This window comes from Ochlerotatus camptorhynchus, unplaced genomic scaffold (assembly GCF_037179485.1).
Source record: "Ochlerotatus camptorhynchus isolate MF236.1 unplaced genomic scaffold, CSIRO-AGI_Acam_v1.1 ptg000101l, whole genome shotgun sequence".
Lineage (NCBI taxonomy): Eukaryota > Metazoa > Arthropoda > Insecta > Diptera > Culicidae > Ochlerotatus > Ochlerotatus camptorhynchus.
In genome coordinates, this window is record NW_027040591.1 from 1034692 (window position 1) to 1058305 (window position 23614).

The window sequence follows — 23614 nt, forward strand, 5'->3', positions numbered from 1 at the left end:
TGAAAGCTTATCACGCAAATAGAAGGAGCACTGTTGGGCGTTTTCTGAAATATTTCAATAGTATAATTCCCTTGCAAGTCCAAATAAATCTATCTGCGTAAAAATAAATAAAATAAGAGTGGTTTGCGGAAAAACCCACCAATATCGCACCCAACGTCAGTGCCTATAAGTAAGCGTACTACAACGCGGCTTTCAAATAAAGGAGTAACAAGTGTGATACTATCACTTCAGGCTAGAACTTTGGTTCTCTCATGCAATGTCATTAGAGAGGGGAAGCTCAGTAATCCTTATCGCATGCTCATGACGCTATTCTGTCACGGCATGAGCCAACGATGCCGGACCTAAACCAACCGTCTCCAACGCTCCACTATGAAGCATAAGATTAGGCCCGCCCACCAACGTCCAGGTTAAAAACTAGCCAAGGGGAGGGGATACCAAAAAATACCGGTGTAGTATTGCTTAGGAATTGCATTATCATAATTTGATATTTGTTTGGTATTATTTTTTGGTATTTTACCTCTTATGTCAGGCTCATCGATACCAATTTAAGGTATCGAGATATGCGTTCCTGCTCGGGTATGAGCTTGTAGGTAGGGTCAGGTGGTGGAAGAATGACATCCCCAACAATTCTGGAAATAAACATAATTTTCAATGGTACCTAGCCCATGAAACTATGAAATAATGGTGTTCCTATCGAGCATTATAGAACGTTCTGTCCAAAATAAAGTCCTACAAAAATGGTAAAAAATCATTTTGTGCTGATGTGTCGAAAATCGAAATAAGGATTTTCGAATTTACAAAAATTGCTTCTTACAATTTCTGCATTTAGGCATTACTAAAATGATTAATTGAAACCACAGAGAACAGACATCCAAGTTAAATTCCTAAAGTGTGTAAGAAATTTAACTGCTATTTTGAATAGACATTTGAAACTAGCAATATCGTGGTGGCGCTAGTGTCGCTGCCCATCGACGTCGATGACCGGCAGACGTCGTCTAAACATAAATGTCAAAATTGTTGCGAGCAAAACACTGTTTGTTTAAAACCTATCAAAACATGGGTCGCAAGTGCGAGTTCTATTGGTGCGCAAACAAACAAGGTGTTACCAACAATCAATACGAAACTAACGATTTTAAATTAGCTCACTACTTGACTAGCCTATTGGTCCCAAGCAAACGATTAACGTACCGCATTCTAGTCGAAATTCTAGTACTACACAATGTTTGTTTTGATTCGCTATGAAAGTTTGACGGATAAAATGAGGGGTTAGTGGAATTTCCTATGTTTCGAGGGGTGAATCGATTAGCTTGGGACCGAAGAGAGTACCAGAGCTGAGCCAAAAAGTTGAGCATGTTTCTTCGGGACCTTCTAGTCTTAGAGTTACCTCTATGGTGTTACCAAGCGAAAATCTTTTCACAGTTTTTCTAAGGATGCTGAATTGCCCGAACTACAGGGGATTTTCTTCTCACGTGGAGTCCAAGCGCTTGCAACGAAAAAATTATTTTCCGACCACTTCCCCCCGGAGGCTTTTCGAATTCCTGGAAGAACGGACGCAGTGTACAAAATTTGTTTGAATTATTCTCCTCTACCCGATTGTGGTTTAGGTTTGCGAATGTAGGTTTTGGTTCGCGAGGAAATGACCTTACAAGGTTTGTTTACAAAATGGTGTTAAGGCCATTTCAATTGTTGGTCTTGTTATTGGCGTTTTAGTTTGAAGCGAACTCTCACCAGGGTTGCAACCTAAGAGCTGTCAAACTGATAGTTTGAACGCCAGTTACCAACCTAGGTTCACCACCAAGGAACCTGACAAACGACTAGGTTCAAACCCGAATTTTTTTAGAGGTTCATCAGTTTCACGCATACATTTAAAACTTATGGTATGGGTCAAAGTCAAAAAGGTAAACAACAAAAAATCATATAATAAGAGAGAGAAGGATTAGTATGTTCCATTTAATTCCACTACTTTGATTTGCTTATCCTTGACAAATACGCGTATTTCGTCTACAATGTGCAGACTTCTTCAGTGTCTTGTACTAATACTCGACTTATTAGTACAAGACACTGAAGAAGTCTGCAAATTGTAGACGAAATACGCGTATCTGTCAAGGATAAGCAAATAAAGTAGTGGAATTAAATGGAAAATACTAATCCTTCTCTCTCTCTCATTATACAGGTATTCCACTAAGACGCCCACATTCATCAGGGAACAAAAAATCAGTCAGACAAAAAATATTGAATTGTTATGAACTTCTATATAATTTTTTTCCTTGCGATGGTATTCGGGTCTTTTTCGGCCCAAATGCGCTATTCAAATGACTGTATCTCTGAAGCCAAAAGCTTGAAATTTGGTGACTTTTCTTAACTTCTGGTCAAGTTTCAAGAGTTTTGGAGCACGTTCAGTGTCTCAGAATAAAAAAAAATCACTCGTCCGGCTTGTGGGTCTTTTAAGATCCAATATTGTTTCTGCTATACAATTCACATTTGAGTGCGATTTGCAATCTAACTGCAACAGGAGGAGTGTGAGACATCTAACTGCACAAACTTCTTTTTTTCCATTTAAGTGGTCATAATTCCATTGGGTAATCATGACCACACGGAATCACCTACAATCCGGAGTGGGTCCGGGAGAATGGCAACCACCTGTTCTGCGAAAAAAAAATGTGAAAATATGATGCTGCACCATATGCCATATGAGCCATATGATACATTTATTACTCCGGGAGAACTAATCTCTAGAAGATCCAGAACACCCGTAAAAATGGTCCAATTATGAAAATCAATCTATTTTTTTTTTCCTTTGGTTTGTTTTTTCCGTCGATCTTGTTTTCCGTGCTGAGCACCAATGCTACCGACGTGCCAGGAAGGCAGCTCCCACACCTGGACCCTACCTATCGACCCATCAACTCAGCACGAGTTGAACCAACGGCTTTACTTCCCATCCGAAGGAAGGCGTGATCAGAGATGTTATGCCTCAGAACATCCCGGCGGCGCCAACTGGGATTGAACCCAGGCCTGCTGGGGTGAGAGGTAATCACGCTTACCACAACACCACCGGCGCCGTCATGAAAATCAATCTAAATCGTCGTGATTTTTTTTTTTTCAAATGTCGTTTTATTTTATTTACGATGTGTAAATATTATTTGGACCATCCATGGCCTTACGCCGGTCCTCCAGAAAATCTGGAACATCCGTTCACAGCCAGAAGCTGAAGACTGCAAACAGCGTATCGATTCATGGCATTGTGGTGCTCGATTTGTGTAATTTAGCCACCAGATAGATATAGGAATCTACTTTCAAATGAAATAGATAGTTACCTGATTGGACCTGAATTTGGTCGGCAAAACCTGCGACTCCTGAGCATAATGCGTATCGATTCATGTTGGCATGGCTGGTTCTCAGCAATGCGTCCATCAAATTTTGAAATTGACCCCTAATTTGAATGGTATTGGCTTTTCATCAAAACAGATCGATAGGAATTGTAGTTGGTCAGCCGGACCGGGAAAACTAGTGAGAGTATTATGGTTTGAAGATTCCCGGAAAACCCCGTGTACGGTCAATTCTTGAAAGTCAGCCTTGATATAAGAGATTTTTTGTAATTTGCATAGCATATTGAGCATAGATGAAATATGCAATCCTCATACCGATCCTGTTACTGGATGGCACGAAAACGGATCTCCAGAATCACCGGGAAAACAGTCAATTCCTGAAAGTCGTCCTAGAAATACAGGATTTTTTTATCTTAATTGCATAGAATCTTGAGCATAGCTATAACATGCAATCCTCAGACCGATTCTGTTACTGGGTGGCCAGAAAACGTTTCTATGAATATCCCGAATCACTGCAAGTATTGTCAATTTTTAATTGTGGTAGGGTCTAATTTCCGTCCTACTAAGAGCAACCCGCGCTTTACCTCTCTTTTCTGAACGAGTTTAAACAAAAAATGGAATATTTATGTCAAAGATGACTTGCAAATTTATTCACCTTTCCATACGTTTCGTTGGATTTGATAAAGAGTCACAAATTGTTGAGATATTGTGTAAAATCTAACACTGCTTCTTGATTCTAATTTGTGGAGGCGAACCAGCCCAAGGCTGAAAGCCTCCTTAATAAAGCTAAATAATAATAATTCTTGATTCTAAATTCGTTCTACGAGTTTCAATTCCGTCCCAACGCATTGAAACGCCATTAGATTTTCTTCGTCCTACGGATAAACGTAGAAAAAGAGGATTCGCTAGGAGTGCTTCTTTTGTTTTGAGAACAATGAGCGTAAATATTCATACAATGCGGTCTAACAGGATTTATGTTGTAGCTAATGAACTAACGCATCGGAACAAACCTATTATTGATTTGTGCACGGTGAAATCATTGATATTATTGATCTTTTCTGATCGATAGAACGGAAATGGGCGATTACGACGAAGTAGCGCTCTACCCTACGAGACATATGCGGTTTTGTTGAACTGCATAAAATTTTGAGCAAAGATGTATGCAATTTCAGTACCGATTCTGCTACTTACTGTCCATATTCCTCAAACATATGTAATAATCCTGTTGGATTTTGTCTCCTTCATGGTCATACATTAGTTTGTAATTGATGGAATGCAATTAATGATAAATGGCTCAAGTTTGTTCGGGAAAAAGCTTGGGGCACGCAATAACCTTTAACTCCAACGCAGGCAACGGCTGTAATTAAATTAATTCCATTAACTACTGCTTTAATTACATTAATTACACACTGTAGAACTTTAACTACTTTTTAACTCCATTAATTACAGTCGAAATTTCGTAATTAAAGTACATTTATTACATTTTCATTAATTACGGATAGATAATTTTAATTACCGTCAGTACTACTTCAAAACGCATTAATTACTTTAAGTACTTTTGATTACATTTTAACTTCCGGTGCTTTGTATTGTGTGCCCCTCGGGAAAAAGCGATTTTCGTATGATTAAGATACATAACAACCCCCTAGTTCTATTGTACATTTCCCCATTTGCCATAGATTCTATTGTGGATACAATAAATTCTATGATTATTTTATCGTTGCGGACAGCACGATTTATTGTAAATACAATACATACTATTGCATGGTTGCAATACATTTCATTGTACCTCTATGGTTCTTTTTTGACGACACTGAAAGACAAACGTGTCCTAGGGATATCAATTATAATGAACATTCTGTGCTATTGCATTATCACACCAAGTCAGGGTAAATGTATTATAGGGTGTCCAAGAAAGTATAAAAACACTTTCAATTCGCCACCGTGTCTACCCTGTTGGAAATTTATCAGCTGTTCTTTGATGTGTGTTGTTGTTTACTTATCGCTCAACAAGATTGTGTGCGCAAAGTGATTTTACAAAATCATTCCCAGAAAAGCGCAAACAGATCATGCATAAATGGTGCACTATTCCCAATCTACCAGTAAAGAAGTTGTCGAAAATGGAGGACGCAAGTATCGAAGCAATCCGAAGCGCCCTACGGAAGTTCGGTGAAGAAGTTACCTTCGAGAACTCACCGAAATCTGGCTGTAAACCGGAACCGGCGGACCGAAAACATGACCGGAATATCTTCCCCCAAGCTCGTCAAAGTGCCTCTGTTCGAAATTTTGCAAAAAAATTGAGAACATCGAAGAGTAATGTCCAACGTGCCAAGGCTAGAAACGGGCTGAAAACGTCCAAGAAGCAGAAGAAGCCGAAACGGAGTCAGAAACAAGCCGCATCCGTCAAACCGAGGGCTGGGCAGCTGTATGATAGCCTGCTGTGTGGAAAATTGGCGTGTTATCATGAAACATACGTCAATTTTGACTACACAAGACGCTTCCGGCTCCGGGAGACCAATACTATACAGTCCGTGATAGTTAGGAAGTTGACGATGCCGATAAGTCATTTTTTACCGAAAAATTGGGTAAGAAGGCCATGCTTTGGCAAGTTGTCATTTGTGACGAAGGAAACGAAATTTCCGTTCGGGAGTGTTTGAATCGGCGTCTGCGGCCCATGATCCGGCCCAGTTCTATTTTGGCACGATTTGGTGTCAATGCACTAGTCGAAAGAAACGGTAGCTTGGTACATAGCAAACAATGTGTAATGCGTGCCAAAAGAGATGTATCCTCCGGATTGTCCAGCTAATCTAAACTTTTTGGCCCCTTTCCAAGGGATATCTACGGAAACACTTCAAGGCAGCGAATTCAATCGAAGAATTTGAAAAATACTGGACAAAAGTGGCCAAGGAATCTGTGCTGAAGCTCATGGGCAGCGTCAGAACAAAAGTTCGCTCCTTGGCATACGATTAAAGGAACTGCGGATTATTTTCGTCCAATTGGGTTCTTTAATTTTGAAAAATATATCGGTTTTTATATATTATCTGAAAGAGCTTCGTTTTTTGAGCACAGCTATATTTTTTTTCGAACCCACACACTTTCATCTCGATTTTTAAATCAAGATTTAAAGCAAAATAATAACTTCACTGTTTGACACTAAACTGACAAACTGACAGATCGCACCCATACAAAGTGACACCGAGGGGCGCTAATAAGGTGATTTTTGCAAATGTAATCGTTCTTATTTAAAATAGTTCCAGTGTACCAAAATTGATGAAATTTTGGCTTTGGGTTCCATTTCTAATGCAGATTACGAATATGCATTTACCTCAATACCCTTAAAGAACCCAATTGAAAGAGAATGCTATAGAGAACATATCTAGATAGAGCTGGAATTAGGACGTAGCAGCTTTTGTAAACAATGACTTTTCTCGATGATTTCTCGAAAGACATGACTCTCCCTGGCAAATCAACATTACCATCGAATAGGGGAAGGCTTCCCCTACCCGATGGATATGTTGGTTTGTGTAGGCGTGCCTTGAGTTGCTAGAAATCAACGAGAGAAGTGATTGTTTACAAAAGCTGTTACGCCCTAATTCCAGCTCTATCTAGATATATATAAAATAAAAATTGGAGTTTATTAACATAATGTTATTTATTCCAATGATATACTATGTTTATGCTTTCTGGGACACCCTATAGGTTAGGTGATGTGTTTATTATTTCTTCAGTAATCTGTTCTCTGTTTGAGGAACCTAAAGGATGAGGCACACAAAGGTTGCAAATGCTCATTTCGCATAATTTTTTTAATTAATGAAATCAAATGTTTTGAACCCAGAATCTAACCAAAGCTACTAATATTGATTTTTTTTTTTATATATATCTTTATTAAGGAGACTTTCAGCCCTGGGCTGGTTCGTCTCCAATATTGATTTAGGTAACTTATTCAGTCCTACTGATGTAGACAAATAATGTACAAATCACTTTGGTCCTGATCTTTAAACAATAATATTCGCAAACCTAATGGATCGAATCAAATAATCAATTACAAGTTCATAGAATATAGTGAATTTAATAAGGGAAATCCAAGTAAAGTAAAACAAATAAAGTGAATCCCATAGAGAGGGTCAGGTAATTTTGAGTGCCAGCCAGGGTATGTCCATAGGAGCTAAGCATAAACTATTAAACTCGAATGAAATTCTAAGGAATTCACAGGCCAATTAGGAATCAATTTCCCTTTCAACTATATTTTAAAATAATGTTACAAATCGCCCCATTTATAGCCATCCAAAGAAGTTTCACGGCTCCAAATTGCCCGCAATGCTGACAACACTTTGGTGGCCGAACTGACTGAACGGCTAAAGTGGATGATGTGTCGTCTCCACTCGACTCGCTGCCAGTGCTGTTGTGCTGCATCATACACATATACAACACACATTCGCATTCGCCTTTCGGTCTTATTGCTTCCCGAGTTTTTTTTTTATCGCAAAAAGGCGTATTTCTTTAGCACGGTACTTCTTCTTAATCATCCGTCATCATGGTCCGTTTCATCACCGCATGCAATTCGTCTACTATGGGCTGTCTTTCTCCGGAGCAACCGAGGAACCGTAAACTAATTCCGAGGGACATTCCGGAAGCATTACTCACCCAGCGATAGCATTCTTGTACTTGACAGTCAGGGTTTCCTCCACAATCCGGTTATTGATCTCGAGCAGAATCATTTTGGAATCTCGTTCAGCTTCTCCTCATCAAGCTATCTCTGCTGCCTGGCTGAAATATCCTCAGGGATGCGGCCGATAATAGTATAATCCGTTGTATTCAAAGAGGAGTCGGTTCAATCCTCGGGGACACTAAGGTGCCTCGGCCAGCAAAATTCGGCCTAGTATATAAAACAACAGAACCCAAAGCACTTTTCTTCACCACGGGCACACAGACACACTATCTCTTTCTCGCGCACTATCTTCCCAATTACAGGGATCTCTTCTACTTTCCGGGGGCGGCTTGTCTTGTGGAGAAAAACTACACTGCCAAAGCTGATGGCTATATTCCAAAGAATTTCTCGCCCCAATCCCGGGATGGATACGCACTCCTAGCGGAGTAAACCGACACCACTCGACGGTGCACACTGACGGACACGGAAATCCCGAAATTGGCCACAAAATTTACCCGAAACGAGCCGCGGTTGACACACTTTTTTTCCGTATAAGCGAGGCGATTGTTCTTTTTTTTATGCTTCTCCTTTCTCAGCAGCAGATAGTCGTCGTCGTCGTCGTCGTAGGCTCCATCAAGTCAGCCCCAGCCGCGGTGATGATGACTGTTCGTGCCGTTCGTGCGGTCGACGTTTTGACGGAACGAAAATGCGAATGCGGCGAGTCAGCAGCAGCGAAGAAGAAGAGGGAGAAAATCGCTCGCGTCGGCGGCCGCCGCCGCCGCCGCATCATCAGGCGAACTTTTGACGTTTGTGGATGTCGAAAAGTGGTAAAATGGCGGCGGGTTTTGAGTTCTCAAAAGCGAGGGGGCCGACGATCAGTAAATATGATTGAACGTGTTGCCCTCGTACCACACTAATCGGAAGTCGCGATCGCGAGCTGCGATGCGAAGTTATACATTTGAAATTCTGTGGAGACATGTTTTTCTGCAGACATTTCGAACAATTTCGAAAATATGAAATGTTATTTTGTAGAGATTTTTGAAGCGATAAATTAACAAGACCGACTTCAAATTGATGGCTTTTTTGAATAAAAAGCAGTCAGGTAATGATTCTTATTGCATTACAAATTAATATTAAGACTTCATATCTCAAGCTCCTTTCAAAAATGCTGATTATTGATGAGTCCATAAATATTTTATTAGGGTTTGCCTCTATGAAGTTCCTCGAGCTTCTGGAAGATCCGTCGACTTTTGCGAAGTTCTCTAGGATGTTTCCATACCACTTTACTACGAAGTCCACTGCATTTCTACAAAGTTTGCTGGTCTTCTACATTTCTTGTTGATTTTTTTTTCGAAGATCCCAGAAGGAACTTTTATAATGATCCCAGAAATTAATCAGTTCAAAGTCCATTAACTTCTACAAAATTCCCCATCTTGTACTATCTTGTACCCATTTCTTCGAAGTTTCCTGCATTTTTACAAAGTTTCCCGAATTTCTACGAAGTCACCTGAAAATATTAAACCTAAGTAACCATCTGATGTGAACTGAAACAAAGTCCCAAATGTTTTACGAAGTTCCCTGAAATTAAAAATCCCTGAGCATTAACGAATTTCATCGACTTTAATCAAAATATAAATTTTTTCTCTAAAGTTCGCAGAATTTCTGTAATGAACACTGAACTTTAACCTCGACTTTAACAACATTCTATGTTCTTCTTAGAAGTTGACTGACGTTCTACGAAGTTTTCTACTGAATATTTGCTGTAGCAGTTCTAAAAAGTTTCCTGAGCTCCCAAACTGTTCCTTGAATTTCTACGAAGTTTATCGAACTACTACAAAGTTCTTCGAAATCAAATGTCGGATTTTAAAAATATCTGTAATATTAAACACTCTCCGCTTTCGGTTGCAAATTTGAAAAGTAGCGGTGCAATCATTTAGTCCATTTAGTCGAAGGAGTGTTTACTTGGCTGTCGACAGAAGCAGGCCACTCTCGATGTGTGTTACGCGATCGTCTGTTTGCTCGGCAGCAACCATTGTGTGGTCTTCCTCATTGTTCTTTTTTTTTTGCTGTTGTCTGATGACGGCTAAGACCATGGTTGGTCCATCTTGCCGTCATTGTTCTTCATCAGCAGTTCTTTCGGTCGATGTGTCGTCGACTTTGGAAAGCAACGCTTTGCGGCCATTGCTGCAACGGAAGCGCTCTGCTCCCGTTGGCGATACTGCCATTCAATGAAACCACTGGAAGTGGCTCCCGTTCTGATGGAAGAGGCGTTTTGGATAGCGGAAGATAAAATGTTTATTGTGTTGTATACCTTTCGACTATAATAGCTTTAAGATGTTTTGTATAGTGAACAAGAATCCTCGGCTTTGTAAAGTTAATTTGGTAGAGCCTTATCAAATAAATTAATAAAGAAAAAAAATTGTTCGAGGATTACCTGTGTTTAATGACGCAGCTCACACTCGCTCGAAGTTGCTCTGACTTACCCGGGATTTTCTTTCAAGTGATCGAGTTTTATCCGGGTTTACTTTTCCCCAATTATTTGCTACCTGATCTTTGGTACTAAGAATACTGACCACAAATGGTATCTTTATTATCAGAAACAAGGTGTCAATGAATCCAGATAAAAGAATACCTCGAAAGACTACGAGCTATAGTCGCTATATTTATACATTAGAACCATTTCCCCTGTATGAAGTCCTAGTTCGGTTCTTTAACTCGATATGTCCAAGGACAGAGCTTCTGAATAATGTGATAACAAAGGGTTTCCGATAGCAAATGGTTTTATTTTGCATGACCCATACCATTTATTCATACCTACATATTAATTTACCACAGCAATTCTTATGAACATCCCGGGAACGGATCAGCCCGATTCTTTCGAAGCACAAATTGGATCTTTCTATTCATATCCTCGTTGTAGATGGCCTTGCACGTTTCAAAATTCACCCGGCGTCTGGTCTGGAACGGTTTCTCGTAGAAGCGGGTCCTCCGGAACTGGTCGAAAATTTCCTCCTTGCCCAGGATACGGTTCAGCACCCGGCAGGCTTCCTCGACGTTGTTATTCTGCACCAGCACCGTCCGGGCGATAAATTTGACGTGACGCATTTTTGCTGTTTGATGTTTTGATTGCGTAAAGCTGAAGATAGGTTTTCGGTTTACGTGATTTAGCCGGAATTACTCCACGTCCTTGCGCTAAAATTACCCAAAGTATGAAATCACTGAATGAGAAATCAATTTTGATAAGAAATACGCTAGAAAAAGCATTAAATTTAAAGAAATTCCGATAACTTACAATTCCGCGGCACATGCAGTCGTCTTTTCGAATGATACCTGACAGTTCTCAATTATGCTGCAACATGTTTGTTGATGTTCTCAAATTTTGACGGAGTTATGCTTTGTTGAATTTATGCTGATTTCTCTTGTTTACATTCGTTTAAATCGACACGGCATACCTACTCGAAGGACCGAGAGTGACGATAAAGATCGCTATAGATTTCCAAGATTACGGGAAAAGTACTAAAGTTCCACAGAGAGAAAACAATGTCGAATCAATTTCATAAAGATTTGATTCATCAGTATAAAACTACTTGCAACAAACTGAAGAAAATTCAACGAGTATTTTTCAAGTAAAATCCAAATTTCACCTCAATAAGAAATAGTTTTAAACAAGGCTTATTTACCGTAGACAGTTTGCTCCCAACGTTTCGGAAGTAGCAGGTGAGTTCGGTTCCTTGGCCACCAGCTTCAATAATGCATTCCAACCGGAATATGCAGCGCTCTGCCATATGGGCCAAGGGAAATGCGAAAAAATGATCGGGAATGATGCAGCCGAAGTGGATGCCTTGTTAAAGGCGGCCCGTTCCTTCCGGAAGGCCCATGACCAGCAGACCAAAATTAAAGTTGAAAACCCTTCCAGCGACCACTTGGAAGGAGCTTTTCGGTGCTACACCCAAGCACTATCTAGACTGCCGGATGATTCCGTAACCAAAGCTGCAATCATCCGTGAACTGAAGGAGATCAATCCGAATGTGGAAATTATCAGTAACTTTAGCTCTCCTAGCCATCGCATTTGGGACCTGGAGCATTCGGCCGAGGAGAGCATCAAGTCTCGTGACTATGTGGCAGCATTCGAGAAACTAACCGAGATTTACGACGACATCACCGAAAGACGGTGCGAAGATCTCTATCTGCAGGTGATGCAACGAGTGGAAGTATCCCGATTGCTATTGCTGTGCTTGCTGCAGCTTCCTCCTTCGGTTCGGTATGATCACAAATTCATTGAACGTTATTCGTCTATCGGGGAGAACAATCTGGGCACTGCTAGCCGCCAGGGGAATGAAATCATTTCGGAGAACCTGTTTTTCCTGCTACAGTCTCTAGTAGTTTCCTGCCAGGCTAAGGACATTGACTCGCTTGTAGCTGTGCGAGATGAAATGAGCCACTGCCATGAGCTCACCGGATCGCAACAAGTTCTACTGGAAGAGCTTGTTTCGAAATATTCCAAATGATATTAGATCAAAACAGTTGCGATTGTAATATATGTGATTATACTAAGCTGGTACAGTTTAGAACATAATTTTAGCTAATCTACCTACGAGTTGATGTTTGTATGTTTATAACGTTTATTAAGAATATCGTAGTTGATTAATAACAGCAATATAATAGTATTTTTAACCATGCAAAAAAAAATGTTGCTTCGCTAATAAACGTACATTGAAATTTGATTTTTTTTTTTAATTTGAGAGTATTAGAAACAGAAAGGCCCGTTTTAAAAAGGACAGTAAGAAAATTAATATAAGCAATATTCCCAAAATTTATGTAGCGATCTTTCGTTCGCGACCAGGGTTCGCAATCACGATCACCGCCGAAAAGTATAGTGACAGTAGCACGTAGCGCGTGCGTGTGTGTGAAGTGTGCGTAGTGAATAGTCGTAACACCCAGAGACAAGGATTATCTTATGGGTGTTGGTGAGTGGGAATTTTTCAACTGACATTTTCCAATTGGCAAATCAAAGTTGACTGAAACCTCACTCGAAAAAGGTGATGGAAATTGAATATAAAATTAAAACTTAAATTTAAACTGATATCAAATTGAGCCACTCCAAATAATAATAGAGCACATTCGTAAACGATGTTAATGCTTAACTTTTATCGAGAAAAATACACAACTGCCATCCAATAAGAAATATGTTGGACAAAGAATAATCGTTAACAAAACCAAGTATAGAACAAAATAGGAAAGCTTTAAAATCCATAGTCGACGCAAATGTGCCCAAGGTAGATGATTACAGGTGAGCTGAAACTCACGGATTTAGTTTGTTAACTAAAATGAACTATTGACCAATGCACGGAATGAACTGCATGAACAAATTTGTCGTTTGAGCGGTGCCGTGTTTACTAAAAATGAACACATGAATAATACTCGCGTAACATTTTAAAATGGCCTATCAACTTATGTACACACAACTTGTTAGGCATTTTTCCCGCGAACCGAAGTACGCCCATGCAAACCAACAACACCATCGGGTAGGGTAAATTCTCCCCTTCCCGATAGTGGTCTGGTTTGCGTGAGTGTTCTTCGGTTCGCGAGAAAAGAGCCTAACAAGTTGTTTATAAAAGTTGATAGGACCTTTTCTAAAGTTACGCGAGCATTGCATCATGTGTTCATTTTTAGTAAACACGGCACCGCTTAAAAGTCAAATTTTTTCGTGAGTTCATTCCGTGCATTGGTCAATGACCATTGTGTATGGCAAATTGTGCTATAAGAAATGCTTATAGCAAAATAATGAACATATCATGAGCATTAACTGAAAATAACTCACCATCACTAGCGGACCGTGAGTACTGTTTCACCCCATCCGAGCTCGCATCTTGATCCCATTCTTTAATTTTCATTTTTTTCAAGGGGGACGAAAGTAATACGCTTTACATATCATGTAACGGATTTCTCTTAAATTTCTACAAAATTACGATTTTTTTAAAGATTAATTTGAGGTCGTAATGAATAATAACAAGCACCTATCGATATTATCCGATTTCATACACTACTGATCGATTATCTTGGATGTGGTAGATTTATCGAGCATTATGCTGATGTTGTTTTTAATGTGTTTTGTGATGTGAACTGTCACTTTCTTGAGCACCTGCTTTTGTGATAGTTGCATGTTCAAACTCTGGAAGCAACGTTATTTTCCCGGAGATTTGGCAACAGAATTGATGGCCAAACGTGACCAAACCCAAGACCAAACGATAGGTGCCATCGGTACTGATATTCACCGGATGCCTGAGATTGGGGAAGTCTGTTGAGGTAGTGATGACCTTGGAGATACCCGAGAATTCCCAGTCGTGACATATGCGTTTCCGCACTTCCTACAATGTGTGTAATGCGAGGTGTAATGCTCTAGACTATCACCTCAAAATTTCAAGAGCACAGCTGCCACAACATATATACAACAATTAAACTGGAACTTCACATTTGATGCAGCAAACAGGGAGTTCCAATTTCATTAGTGATGTCACAACTGTGTCCGAAATTTGTGCTCTAGAACACTTAAACTGATAGGGTATCTCAGCCATCATCAGGGAAATTGTGGACTCTTCAAAGAATCACCATAAATGATTTTTGAACAGATTTATCAACCAACAATACTAAAGGGTGTAATGACCTTATAATGCAAACTGAAGCACGCCTACCCTAATAAAAAATAACCATAAACGAACGATAACCCAAATCATTGAACTATTCCATAAATGGTTTGGATGATACCCAGAACACGTCGTTAAGCAAATTAACCATACAATTTTTATTAGGGTACGCAAACCAATTCCACGAACGGATAGGAGAGAATTTTCCCTAGCCGACGGTGTTGTTGATTGGGCAAGGCGAGCTTCGATTTACGAGAAAAGAGCATTACAAGATTTGATTTCAAAAGCTGATCCGCCTTTTTGAATTGTTCGTTAAGATTTCATGACGTTCTTTTCTTATAAACAAACGGCTGTCATCGTTACCTGTCATGATACTTATAGAGATGTGACCCGATATAAGAGATGTGACCGATTAAAATAGATATTATTTCTTTTTAGAGATTTAAGCACGATTATATCGGATGAATCCGATAAAATTGATTTCTCCGACTATAAATCAACTTGAATAATCTGGGACTTTTTTCGGTTTTTTTACATCATCTGATAGAGCTTCGTTTTCTGAGTACAACGATATTTGTTTTGAACCCATCGACTTTCGTTAAGAGTTTAAAATCAAGATTTAACGAAAAACTTCTCTGTTTGACACTAAACTAACAAATTGACAGCTCGCTCCCATACAAAATCCCACTGAGGGGCTCTACGATGGTATTTTTTCCATTGTCCAACTAACAATTTTTAGCTGCAGATTAGCATGCAGGTGAAAATCGGCTTATACGGCTAATTTTTGTCTGTATAAGCTAATCTGCTGCTAAAACTGTTTGTTGGGGTAATCCGAGGGGGACGACACCGAGGACGACACATCTTAATCTCAATTCCAGATGCTCAAAAAATCTCACACTAGCGAATAATGTTCGAAAAATCTTCTTTCATTCCTCGCATCTACTTGCACCGCACATCATCTTTTTGCAGGAAACCTTTAAAATCGGGATAAATCTTCTTTCTATTAACTCAGCGTACGCGCAGCTAGCCACAGCAAAACACAATATTTCCTGCATCGTAGATAGAGTCGTCCCCCTCGGGGTAATCGCATTTATTCAAAATAGTTCCAGTGTACCAAAATTGATGAAATTTAGAATTCCGGTTCCATTTGAAATGCAGATTACGAATATGCAATTACCTCAATACCCCCTAAGTCGTAATCTTCATCTGCTCTTTCATCCTCCATTTTTATCATTTTTACTCGAACTCAGACTCACACTAGGATTGGGCGGTATTGGAAAGATCTTTGGAAGATCCAGGGGGTCAAAAATACATGAAAATTGCGAGGCTGTAATTGTTTGTAAAATACCCATCCTGGCAACCCAGTATTTCTGACACCTTGAATGTTTTGGTTTCAAATCACAAGGATAAATCGGATTGAAGATGACGCGGAAAGTGGCAGGTGTGTGAAATTTCGGAGTTTTGTGCTTTCGGAGCCCGGTGGCAGGCTCGTAAGCAACATTGTATACAGTGACAGCGGGCAAAGTACAGCAAAACAAACGATTTGGGCCCTGGACATGCTGCCTACTGTCAAACATAGCTGTTAGTATAGGCCTTGTCACCGGCCTGTGGTTATAATGGCAGACCAGAAACCTATAGTTTTTCGTGATGTGAAATGCATCGGTCTATCAGCGGCCGGAAAGAGTTGGAACCGGTGGGGATCATTGTTGGAGACCTCGTTGGAGACCGACTATAGAGGATGATGAATAGACTAATTTAGTTTGTTTTGTGTGGTTTTCAGTATTATTTAAATGAAGGGTACTAACATATAATAGAGGTACACTCTAAGACTAGAAGGTCCCGAAATAACGTGCTCAACTTTTTGACTCAGCTCTGGTACTCTCTTCGGTCCCAAGCTAATCGATTCACACCTCGAAACATATGAAAAACCAATAACCCCTCATTTTATCTGTCAAACTTTCATAGTGAATCAAAACAAACATAGTGTAGTACTAGCATTTCGACTAGAATGCGATACGTTAATCGTTTACTTGGGACCAATAGGCTAGTCAAGCAGTGAGCCAATTTAAACTCGTTAGTTTCGAATTGATTGTTGGTACTAATGAGGTCTGCTTCGAGGTCTGCTTAACTGCCTCTTTCTCTTAAGCCCAGTCTAGAACCTACATATCGTATTTAGATCTATAAGTAAACTGCTGGTCTGCGCCCTAATAAAAAATTATCATACACGAACGGTAACCCAAATGACTGAACTATTCCACAAATGGTTTGGATGATACCACGAACACGTCGTTAAGCAAATTAACCATAACATTTTTATTAGGGCGCTCGGGTCTGAGTTTCTTTAGTATACTCAATTAGAGGATGTTCCTGAATATACAGTCAACCAGCATGTAATGTTGTGAACAACTTCAATGACAGTTGTCCATTAGTGTTCCCATTTTATTTTCAACAATCCAATGCTTACGAGATTGTGCCGGTGGGTGTGCCCAATTTGTGCCGAATATAATTTTGGCACAATGTGCTGAGTGACTTACCCCTTGGTGACAGCTCTGATTCATCATAAACATACCAAATCGATAAGATAGAAAACTCCGAAATTATTTCAGTTTAGAATCTGAATTGCATTGGTGTGGCAGTATTGGCAGGATAAGGAATTTTTGGAATTTAATTCAAAACATAAATATTTAAACCACAGACAAACAGACATAACACTCGCAAGATGTTCATCGAACAAGCATTTAACGGTCAATTTAAAAGTATCGTAGTTGGTAGTACCGCCACCTGTGGCGTGCATAGTCAATTCCCTTGCGTTTGACGTTTACACACTACCGCCATCTGTTCAGCGTACTACCCACCACAGTGTACTCAACAGATGGCGGTAATGTTTGAGCGCCGATGTTTTACATTGAGAAATATTCAATGTGTTATGTCTGTTTGTCTGTGTTTAAACTGTCATAACTTTTTTTTAGATTCTGGCACCGTACTTCCTTCATCAAAGTTGTTAGGAACTTCCTGGACAATACTTTTGTACGGTAAGTTGTATGGTTCAAGCAAAATTGTGGTCTCTAAGGATGAACATACTAATTTCAAAGGCAATGCAGAAAGCCGGGTTGCAGCCAGGGTTGCAATCAATCGTCCATAAATTTTGCACAGTTCTTTGGGACCCCGAATGGAACAAAAAATGAGTTGTTCTCACTTGGTGAAGTCTAGTTTGCGTTTTTCTATGTTACGGTAATACATGGTACGTGGGCTTTGATAGAATAATAGCATAGAAGTAACTCTAAAGGGCCACGCACATTAGATCCGTTTGCGTTTAAGTAAATTTGACATGTCTAACTGTAGATTTAGCTGTCAGTTTGCTGCAACGCGTCCGATCCGGATCTAATGTGCGTGGGCCTTAAGCTAGGCTTAAGACTAGAAGGTCCCGAAGAAACGTGCTCAACTTTTTGGCTCTCTTCGGTCCCAAGCTAATCGATGTACCCCTCGAAACATAGGAAAATCCACGAACCCCTCATTTTATCTGTCAAACTTTCATAACGAATCAAAACATACATAGTATAGTACTAGAATTTCAACTAGAATGGGGTACGTTAATCGATTTGCTTGGGACCAATACACACTTAATCTAGCTCGGTAAAATCTCCAACAGCCGATTACTTCGGCATTCACTTTTGCTGATATCTCTGCAAAATATCTGTTTGTTAGCTGATATCTCAGCAACATTTTATTTGTTAGCTGAGTCTCGGCAATTGTTTGACTGAATCTCAGCAAAATAAATTGCAGAATTACTCGGCTGTTGGAATCTCGGCGAAAAAAATTAAGTGTGTAGGCTACACACAGAGAAATGATTTTTAAATTCAAATGGATATATTTTTGGCTCAGGGCCTAATATATTTTTGGTATTGATTCAAATATATTATTCGGTTAATCCAAAGAAAAATATTTTTGAATCAACAAACCGGTTGTAGAGTCAATAATCTGTTTGTTGATTCTAAAAACCATTTTGTTGATTCAAAAATATGTTTCGTTGAAATAGTGATACAATATGTTTGAATCAATAACAAAATACATTAGGCCCTGAAACAAAAATCCATTTTTCTGCGTGTAGTCAAGAAGTGAGCCAATTTAAAATCGTTAGTTTCCACCGGTTAATAATTTGCCTGACAGAATGTGATAATATTGATGTTGTTACTCACAGCCGTTATGTAACTGCCTCCTGTCAACGTTCATTCATGAGTAACTCAACTGTTGATAAATTACTATGCGGGAGCACATTGTTCGTTGTGATTAAAATTAGTCACGGATGCAACATAGTCAGTGGTATATTCCGTTAATTTTTCAACATGGACTTCCCTACACGTTCCTAGTCGCCTGCCTTTAAGTCATCGCCGCATATTTCCTGTTGGCATCTCGCGCACATTTTGTAAACAGAAAACATAAACCCGGCTACATTCGCATTCCGTACAGTCTATGTCACGCATACTACAGTGTTTACTCTTAAGTCCAGTTAGATGGTACTATTCAGCGTTCAACTCACTTGAGCTGTGAAATAAGCATCTAGAAAGCCAGTCGATGTCGGAGTTGATCTGTTCTATGTAAAGTCAATTCGACGTCGACTACCAGAGCGGCGGTGAGTTGAATCAACTCACTATTATTACTCGACTGAGAATTCCAATAGGGCTACTCTACATACATAACGTCCCATTGGAGTGACCACCGATTAGTGTGGATTTTGTATAGTTTTCTAAAAGTAGTGATTATGGTTTGAAGTTTAAAGTTAGAGTTGTGATTAGCTTTTAACGAATAAGTCGTTTGGAAGACTTTTCGTAGACTATTCAACGAAGGCTGAAACTCGTGTTTGGTAAGATTCTGCTGAAGTGGAAAACACACACATGTGTACCCATTCAATTTCTCTTACATAAAATTAAGTGTAGTTGTGCCGAACTGGATCCATGTACCTATACTGTCGTGCGGTGTCTGGCGTTTGGCGGTTTTTATCCTGCTTTTTCATTCATTCAAAGTTGTACCTGCAGGAAGGATCACCGCACTGAATTCCAGAAACACGAACAAAGCATCTTCTAAGGTAGAAATTTGAGACTATTTGTACCTGATCGAGAATACTTATTAGTGTTCTTGACGAGCAGTGTCCAGTTAGTTCCCATGCAGTTTGATACGTGAGCCTTTGATTGGTTCGAGAGATTCTATTGGATTCCGAAGGATCGTGTAAGTGGGCAGAAGTGTGGAGAAGGGGCGAGGAATCCCATTGCCTGAGAATCAGTCAGAGAAACAGCTGGTACATTCCAGTATGGCAACGGTACAGACGGCCAAGGTGGCATTGCAGTACGGTCAACGTTTCCTGCCAGCCGATGGTTCTGCGGGAGTAATTACAGTGGCCCCAGTTCAAGCCGATGATCAATTTACTAAAGTCACCCACCAACACCAGCAGCAACAGTATACGCCAATGTCTGTTTCGAAAGATCCTATAATTTTAAACCATGTGCTAACTAACACCGGATCAACTGCGGTGAGTCCTACTTTGTCCACTGTGGTGACACACATGCAACAGCCACAGCAGCCAGTTCATGAACAGGTACATCAAATGCAACCACCGCCGATCAAGATGTGGCTTCTGGTGGAATGGGAGGCACCGGCTGGGGAGCCGAACACCTACTCTGTGATCGACTCTTCTGATCTGATACTCCATAGTCAATCTGGAAACTCCCGAGAGACGATCCACACCGGAAAGACGATATTTGTGAGACGAGGCAAGAGGGTGCAACAGGCGACGGTGGTTATCATATCCGGTAAGTTGTGGATATTATTGGAGGTTTGGTTGTGTAACTTATATGAAATTTGTGCTTAGACGATAAACAATTCATCGATACCGAGGCTAGGCAATTGCGCAAGATGGCATCCGACAATCATTATCGAAAAATAATCACTTCCCAGGAGCAGCAATACAATGCAACTACAAATCAAGAGGTAGGCTACAAAATTCCGCTCTATAACCGATATGGTTTTTATATCATCAATTACATTGCAGCAACAGCCGAAACGTCGTCGTGTTGAATCTGCCGTGACGGATTCGGAAGAACTGGAACCAGCCAGTCCCGAGTTTGAACCCATGCCGATACAGTCGCAGATAGCTACCGCCAATTGGGTGAACAACTGCAAAACGGAGCGGATAATCTCCCCGTCGCCCTCCGTGGTTTCTGTGCAGGTTACCAACCCCGGATCGTTTGCTAAACCCCCGCCGATGACGTTCGACCAACAAACGCAAACCGACACCAGGTTCTTCCCTCAGGATGGCAACCGTTCGAGCCCACCGGAATTTACTAAGATCCTGTCCCTGCTGGAAACAATCCTTGCGGAACAGAAAACTATCCGGATGGAGACCGAATACAATAGGAAACTGACGTACGACATGATGGAACAGCAGAGTAAATTTTCGGAAACCCTGAAACAGATGGTGGCCAAAGTGGATTCCGTTCACAAGTACGAAATTACCGAAGTCGTAAAAAACCCGGAAGAAAATGTTTCCAGCTACGTCGTACTCGGTACGGGTGGTGACGAAAGTCGAGATAGGGTATCGAGTGTGGCCGAATCCGTAGCTCAGAAACCAACCATTTCCAACGATAGTACCCACCTGATAATGGACCACATAAGTGTTCAAGACGAGAGTAACATGTCGTTCAGTCAGAGTAAATTCACAATCCACGAGGAAAGTTCAGTCAATTCAGTAACATCCACACCAAAGAATCTCAATTTTACCAACAAACTGTCCTCCTCGGCCCTGAGTCTCAGCAATGTCAGCATTCAGTCCCACGTGAGTACCCCATCCATCATCAATAAAGGGGCAGCCATAAACGAAATGCTGAAAGAGTGGATCGATGAAGAAGATGGCGACGATACGGAAGTGACCTCAATCGGACCCAACAATACCCTGGTGAAGAAGCAAGTTCTACGTGCAATCAATTGGACCAACTACAAAGCCGCTACCCGGAAACTGCTCATGACCCTGTTCTCGCGAGAAGTACTAGCATCGCACACCCTTACCGGTCGGCCGTCACCTGCTTTCATGGGAGATCGTGCCAAACCGGTCAAAGACAAGTTGGACCAGAAGATCATTGCCGACATCATTGCCATCGTGTCGAAAACCTGCAACGTGTCGGAACCGATGGTCCGGACGGCCATTACAACCAAATGTGCCGACGAGAACAAGATGAGCCGGATGAAGCACAACAAGGGAGGAACTCAAACGACGATGCCGCAGTTCGTGCAGGATACCGATTCGGGTTGTGTTGATGCAGGAGCTGGTGGTGGCAGCGGTGACCATGGGGAACAAACCCAGACGACTTCACCGTACCCTCGAAGAATCAAGCGGGAAAATAAGGAAAATGTGCATTGATTGGGAGGGGGAGGAGTAGATACTGTTGCCAAAATGATTATTTTTCAAAAGTTTTTTTTTTTATTCATTTGCCATTGTTGAGGCTGCCATCATTTTTGTACCAATTTTATGTGTTTCCATCCGTGACAATGTTTTTTTATGTGTTGATTTTACTGAACAAAGGCAGGTATTTCTGTTAAGCTGAGGGAAAAAAAGACAAATAGCACCTTTTAAGCGCCGATGTACAAAATTTATGTTTTAGTAAACGACAATAGCGATAAGTTAATATGTTTAAAAAATGAAAACATTTTATATAATCTATTATATGAAAACTATAGCTTTATGGAATAAATTGCACGATTTTTTTTTCGAAGAAAAGAAATATAGGTAACGTAGGGGAAATGGCTCTAATGTTGGCCTATGGATCTTAGATTGGGCCCATAGCTAAAAGTCTGCTATTTATCAATTTTATCTAGATGAACGCGTCATTGGGACGGTACTTATCGATATTTTTGGTCGCTATTGAAAATTTAGTAGATTGTTCAATCTATGTATGGGCCCAAATTAGGGGCAGTTAGGTCGACATTACATCCATTTCCCCTATTACATATTTTTTTAAAAGCTAATTTGCGGAATGCCAAACGAAGGAAGCCGTTTTTAAATGTACTTACGGTACTTACACAGCACGAAGTAAGTTGTGCCGACGAACGGTCGAGTTTATTTTTGCTGTCAATATTTTGTCTCGTGATTCCCCGTTCTGATGTGCTTTTAATGAAGAAAATCCCCAGTTTAGTTTTCGAGGCGTGGATTTTAGCCTGAAATGTTAGTTTCTGTGGACCGTTCTGCTATAGTGAACTACTGCAATCGAGTTGTATATTCTGCGTACCATCCAGGTCTTTACGGCACCAACCGTTATGGATCAGGTAATGCCGGGACTATTCCAAGACCTCTTCCATATCGACAACCTCATCTGTGGAAAATAAGACGTTGCGGACAATTTCGCCCTGAGAACCCTTTCACATCGGAAAGCAGCCGACCAACGGAAACATCAAGCAAGTCTTTTTCATGTTCTACTCGTTTGATGACGGTACCGGAAATGGAAAGTATTGGTTAGCGAAAAGTTTCCAGTTTATCAACGATTTCTCGCTATTTGAATTCCATGCGAAGTTTACGGACAAGTTGCATCCAGCAGTCAACTAAATTAGTTAGTTCGTTCCAGTTTAATCTTAGCGTACGTAGGTAGGGTAGGTTTTTCAAACAAATGCTTGAGTCTTGCTGGGAAAAGATATTAAGATCTAAACCAGGCCGTTATTGTAGAAAATCGTGACGATGGGACGCTGTCGAGCTGTTGAATAGCAACTATCGTGGTAACTCACCGATTACCTGTCGATCTGCCAAATTTGCAAAGACGTCTGCATTGAATTGTCTCATATAATAATATTCCGCCCACTATATCACAAGAAATTGCGAGTAGCTGAGTGGAATGGAGATAAGTTAAGCATTGGGTACAGGACCAAGTCTCCCCTGGGTGGTGTCAGAAGATGAGCGCAATAGAATCATCAAGTTGCCATAAGGCACGGAATGAGACTATTGCATGGCTGGGTAGTCG

The 23614-nt window shown here is 40.5% G+C and overlaps 4 protein-coding genes across 8 annotated transcripts in view; 2 read left to right on the plus strand and 2 right to left on the minus strand.

Annotated features, from left to right (window-relative positions):
* The window catches only part of Arpc2 (Actin-related protein 2/3 complex, subunit 2), a 46342-nt gene extending 37689 nt beyond the window's left edge, over positions 1-8653 (minus strand). The window contains exon 1 of the mRNA XM_065219200.1: positions 7971-8653. Within this exon, the coding sequence (XP_065075272.1) occupies positions 7971-8044 (74 nt within the window). The 5' untranslated portion in view covers positions 8045-8653. The remainder of the gene's footprint in view (positions 1-7970) is intronic.
* Positions 8654-10761: 2108 nt separating this feature from the next.
* On the minus strand, positions 10762-11103 carry mRpS21 (mitochondrial ribosomal protein S21). Its single transcript, XM_065219169.1, has one exon. The coding sequence runs from the start codon at positions 11077-11079 to the stop codon at positions 10816-10818; it is 264 nt and encodes an 87-aa protein (XP_065075241.1). The 5' UTR covers positions 11080-11103; the 3' UTR covers positions 10762-10815.
* Positions 11104-11455: 352 nt separating this feature from the next.
* Hap40 (Huntingtin-associated protein 40 kDa) lies at positions 11456-12638 on the plus strand. Its single transcript, XM_065219170.1, has 2 exons — positions 11456-11600; positions 11660-12638. The coding sequence occupies exons 1-2, from the start codon at positions 11515-11517 to the stop codon at positions 12480-12482; spliced, it is 909 nt and encodes a 302-aa protein (XP_065075242.1). The 5' UTR covers positions 11456-11514; the 3' UTR covers positions 12483-12638.
* Positions 12639-19347: 6709 nt separating this feature from the next.
* Positions 19348-22329, plus strand: LOC135699001 (uncharacterized). Of its 5 annotated transcripts, none has more exons than XM_065219173.1 (4): positions 19348-19479; positions 19548-20422; positions 20482-20600; positions 20662-22329. In XM_065219173.1, exons 2-4 carry the CDS (start codon positions 19924-19926, stop codon positions 22024-22026), a joined length of 1983 nt encoding a protein of 660 aa, XP_065075245.1. In that variant the 5' UTR covers positions 19348-19479; positions 19548-19923; the 3' UTR covers positions 22027-22329. The 5 variants fall into 5 exon arrangements, with proteins under 5 accessions (XP_065075245.1, XP_065075244.1, XP_065075246.1 ...); XM_065219172.1 differs by having other exon boundaries at positions 19553-20422; XM_065219174.1 differs by having other exon boundaries at positions 19652-20422.
* The last annotated feature ends 1285 nt before the right edge of the window (positions 22330-23614 follow it).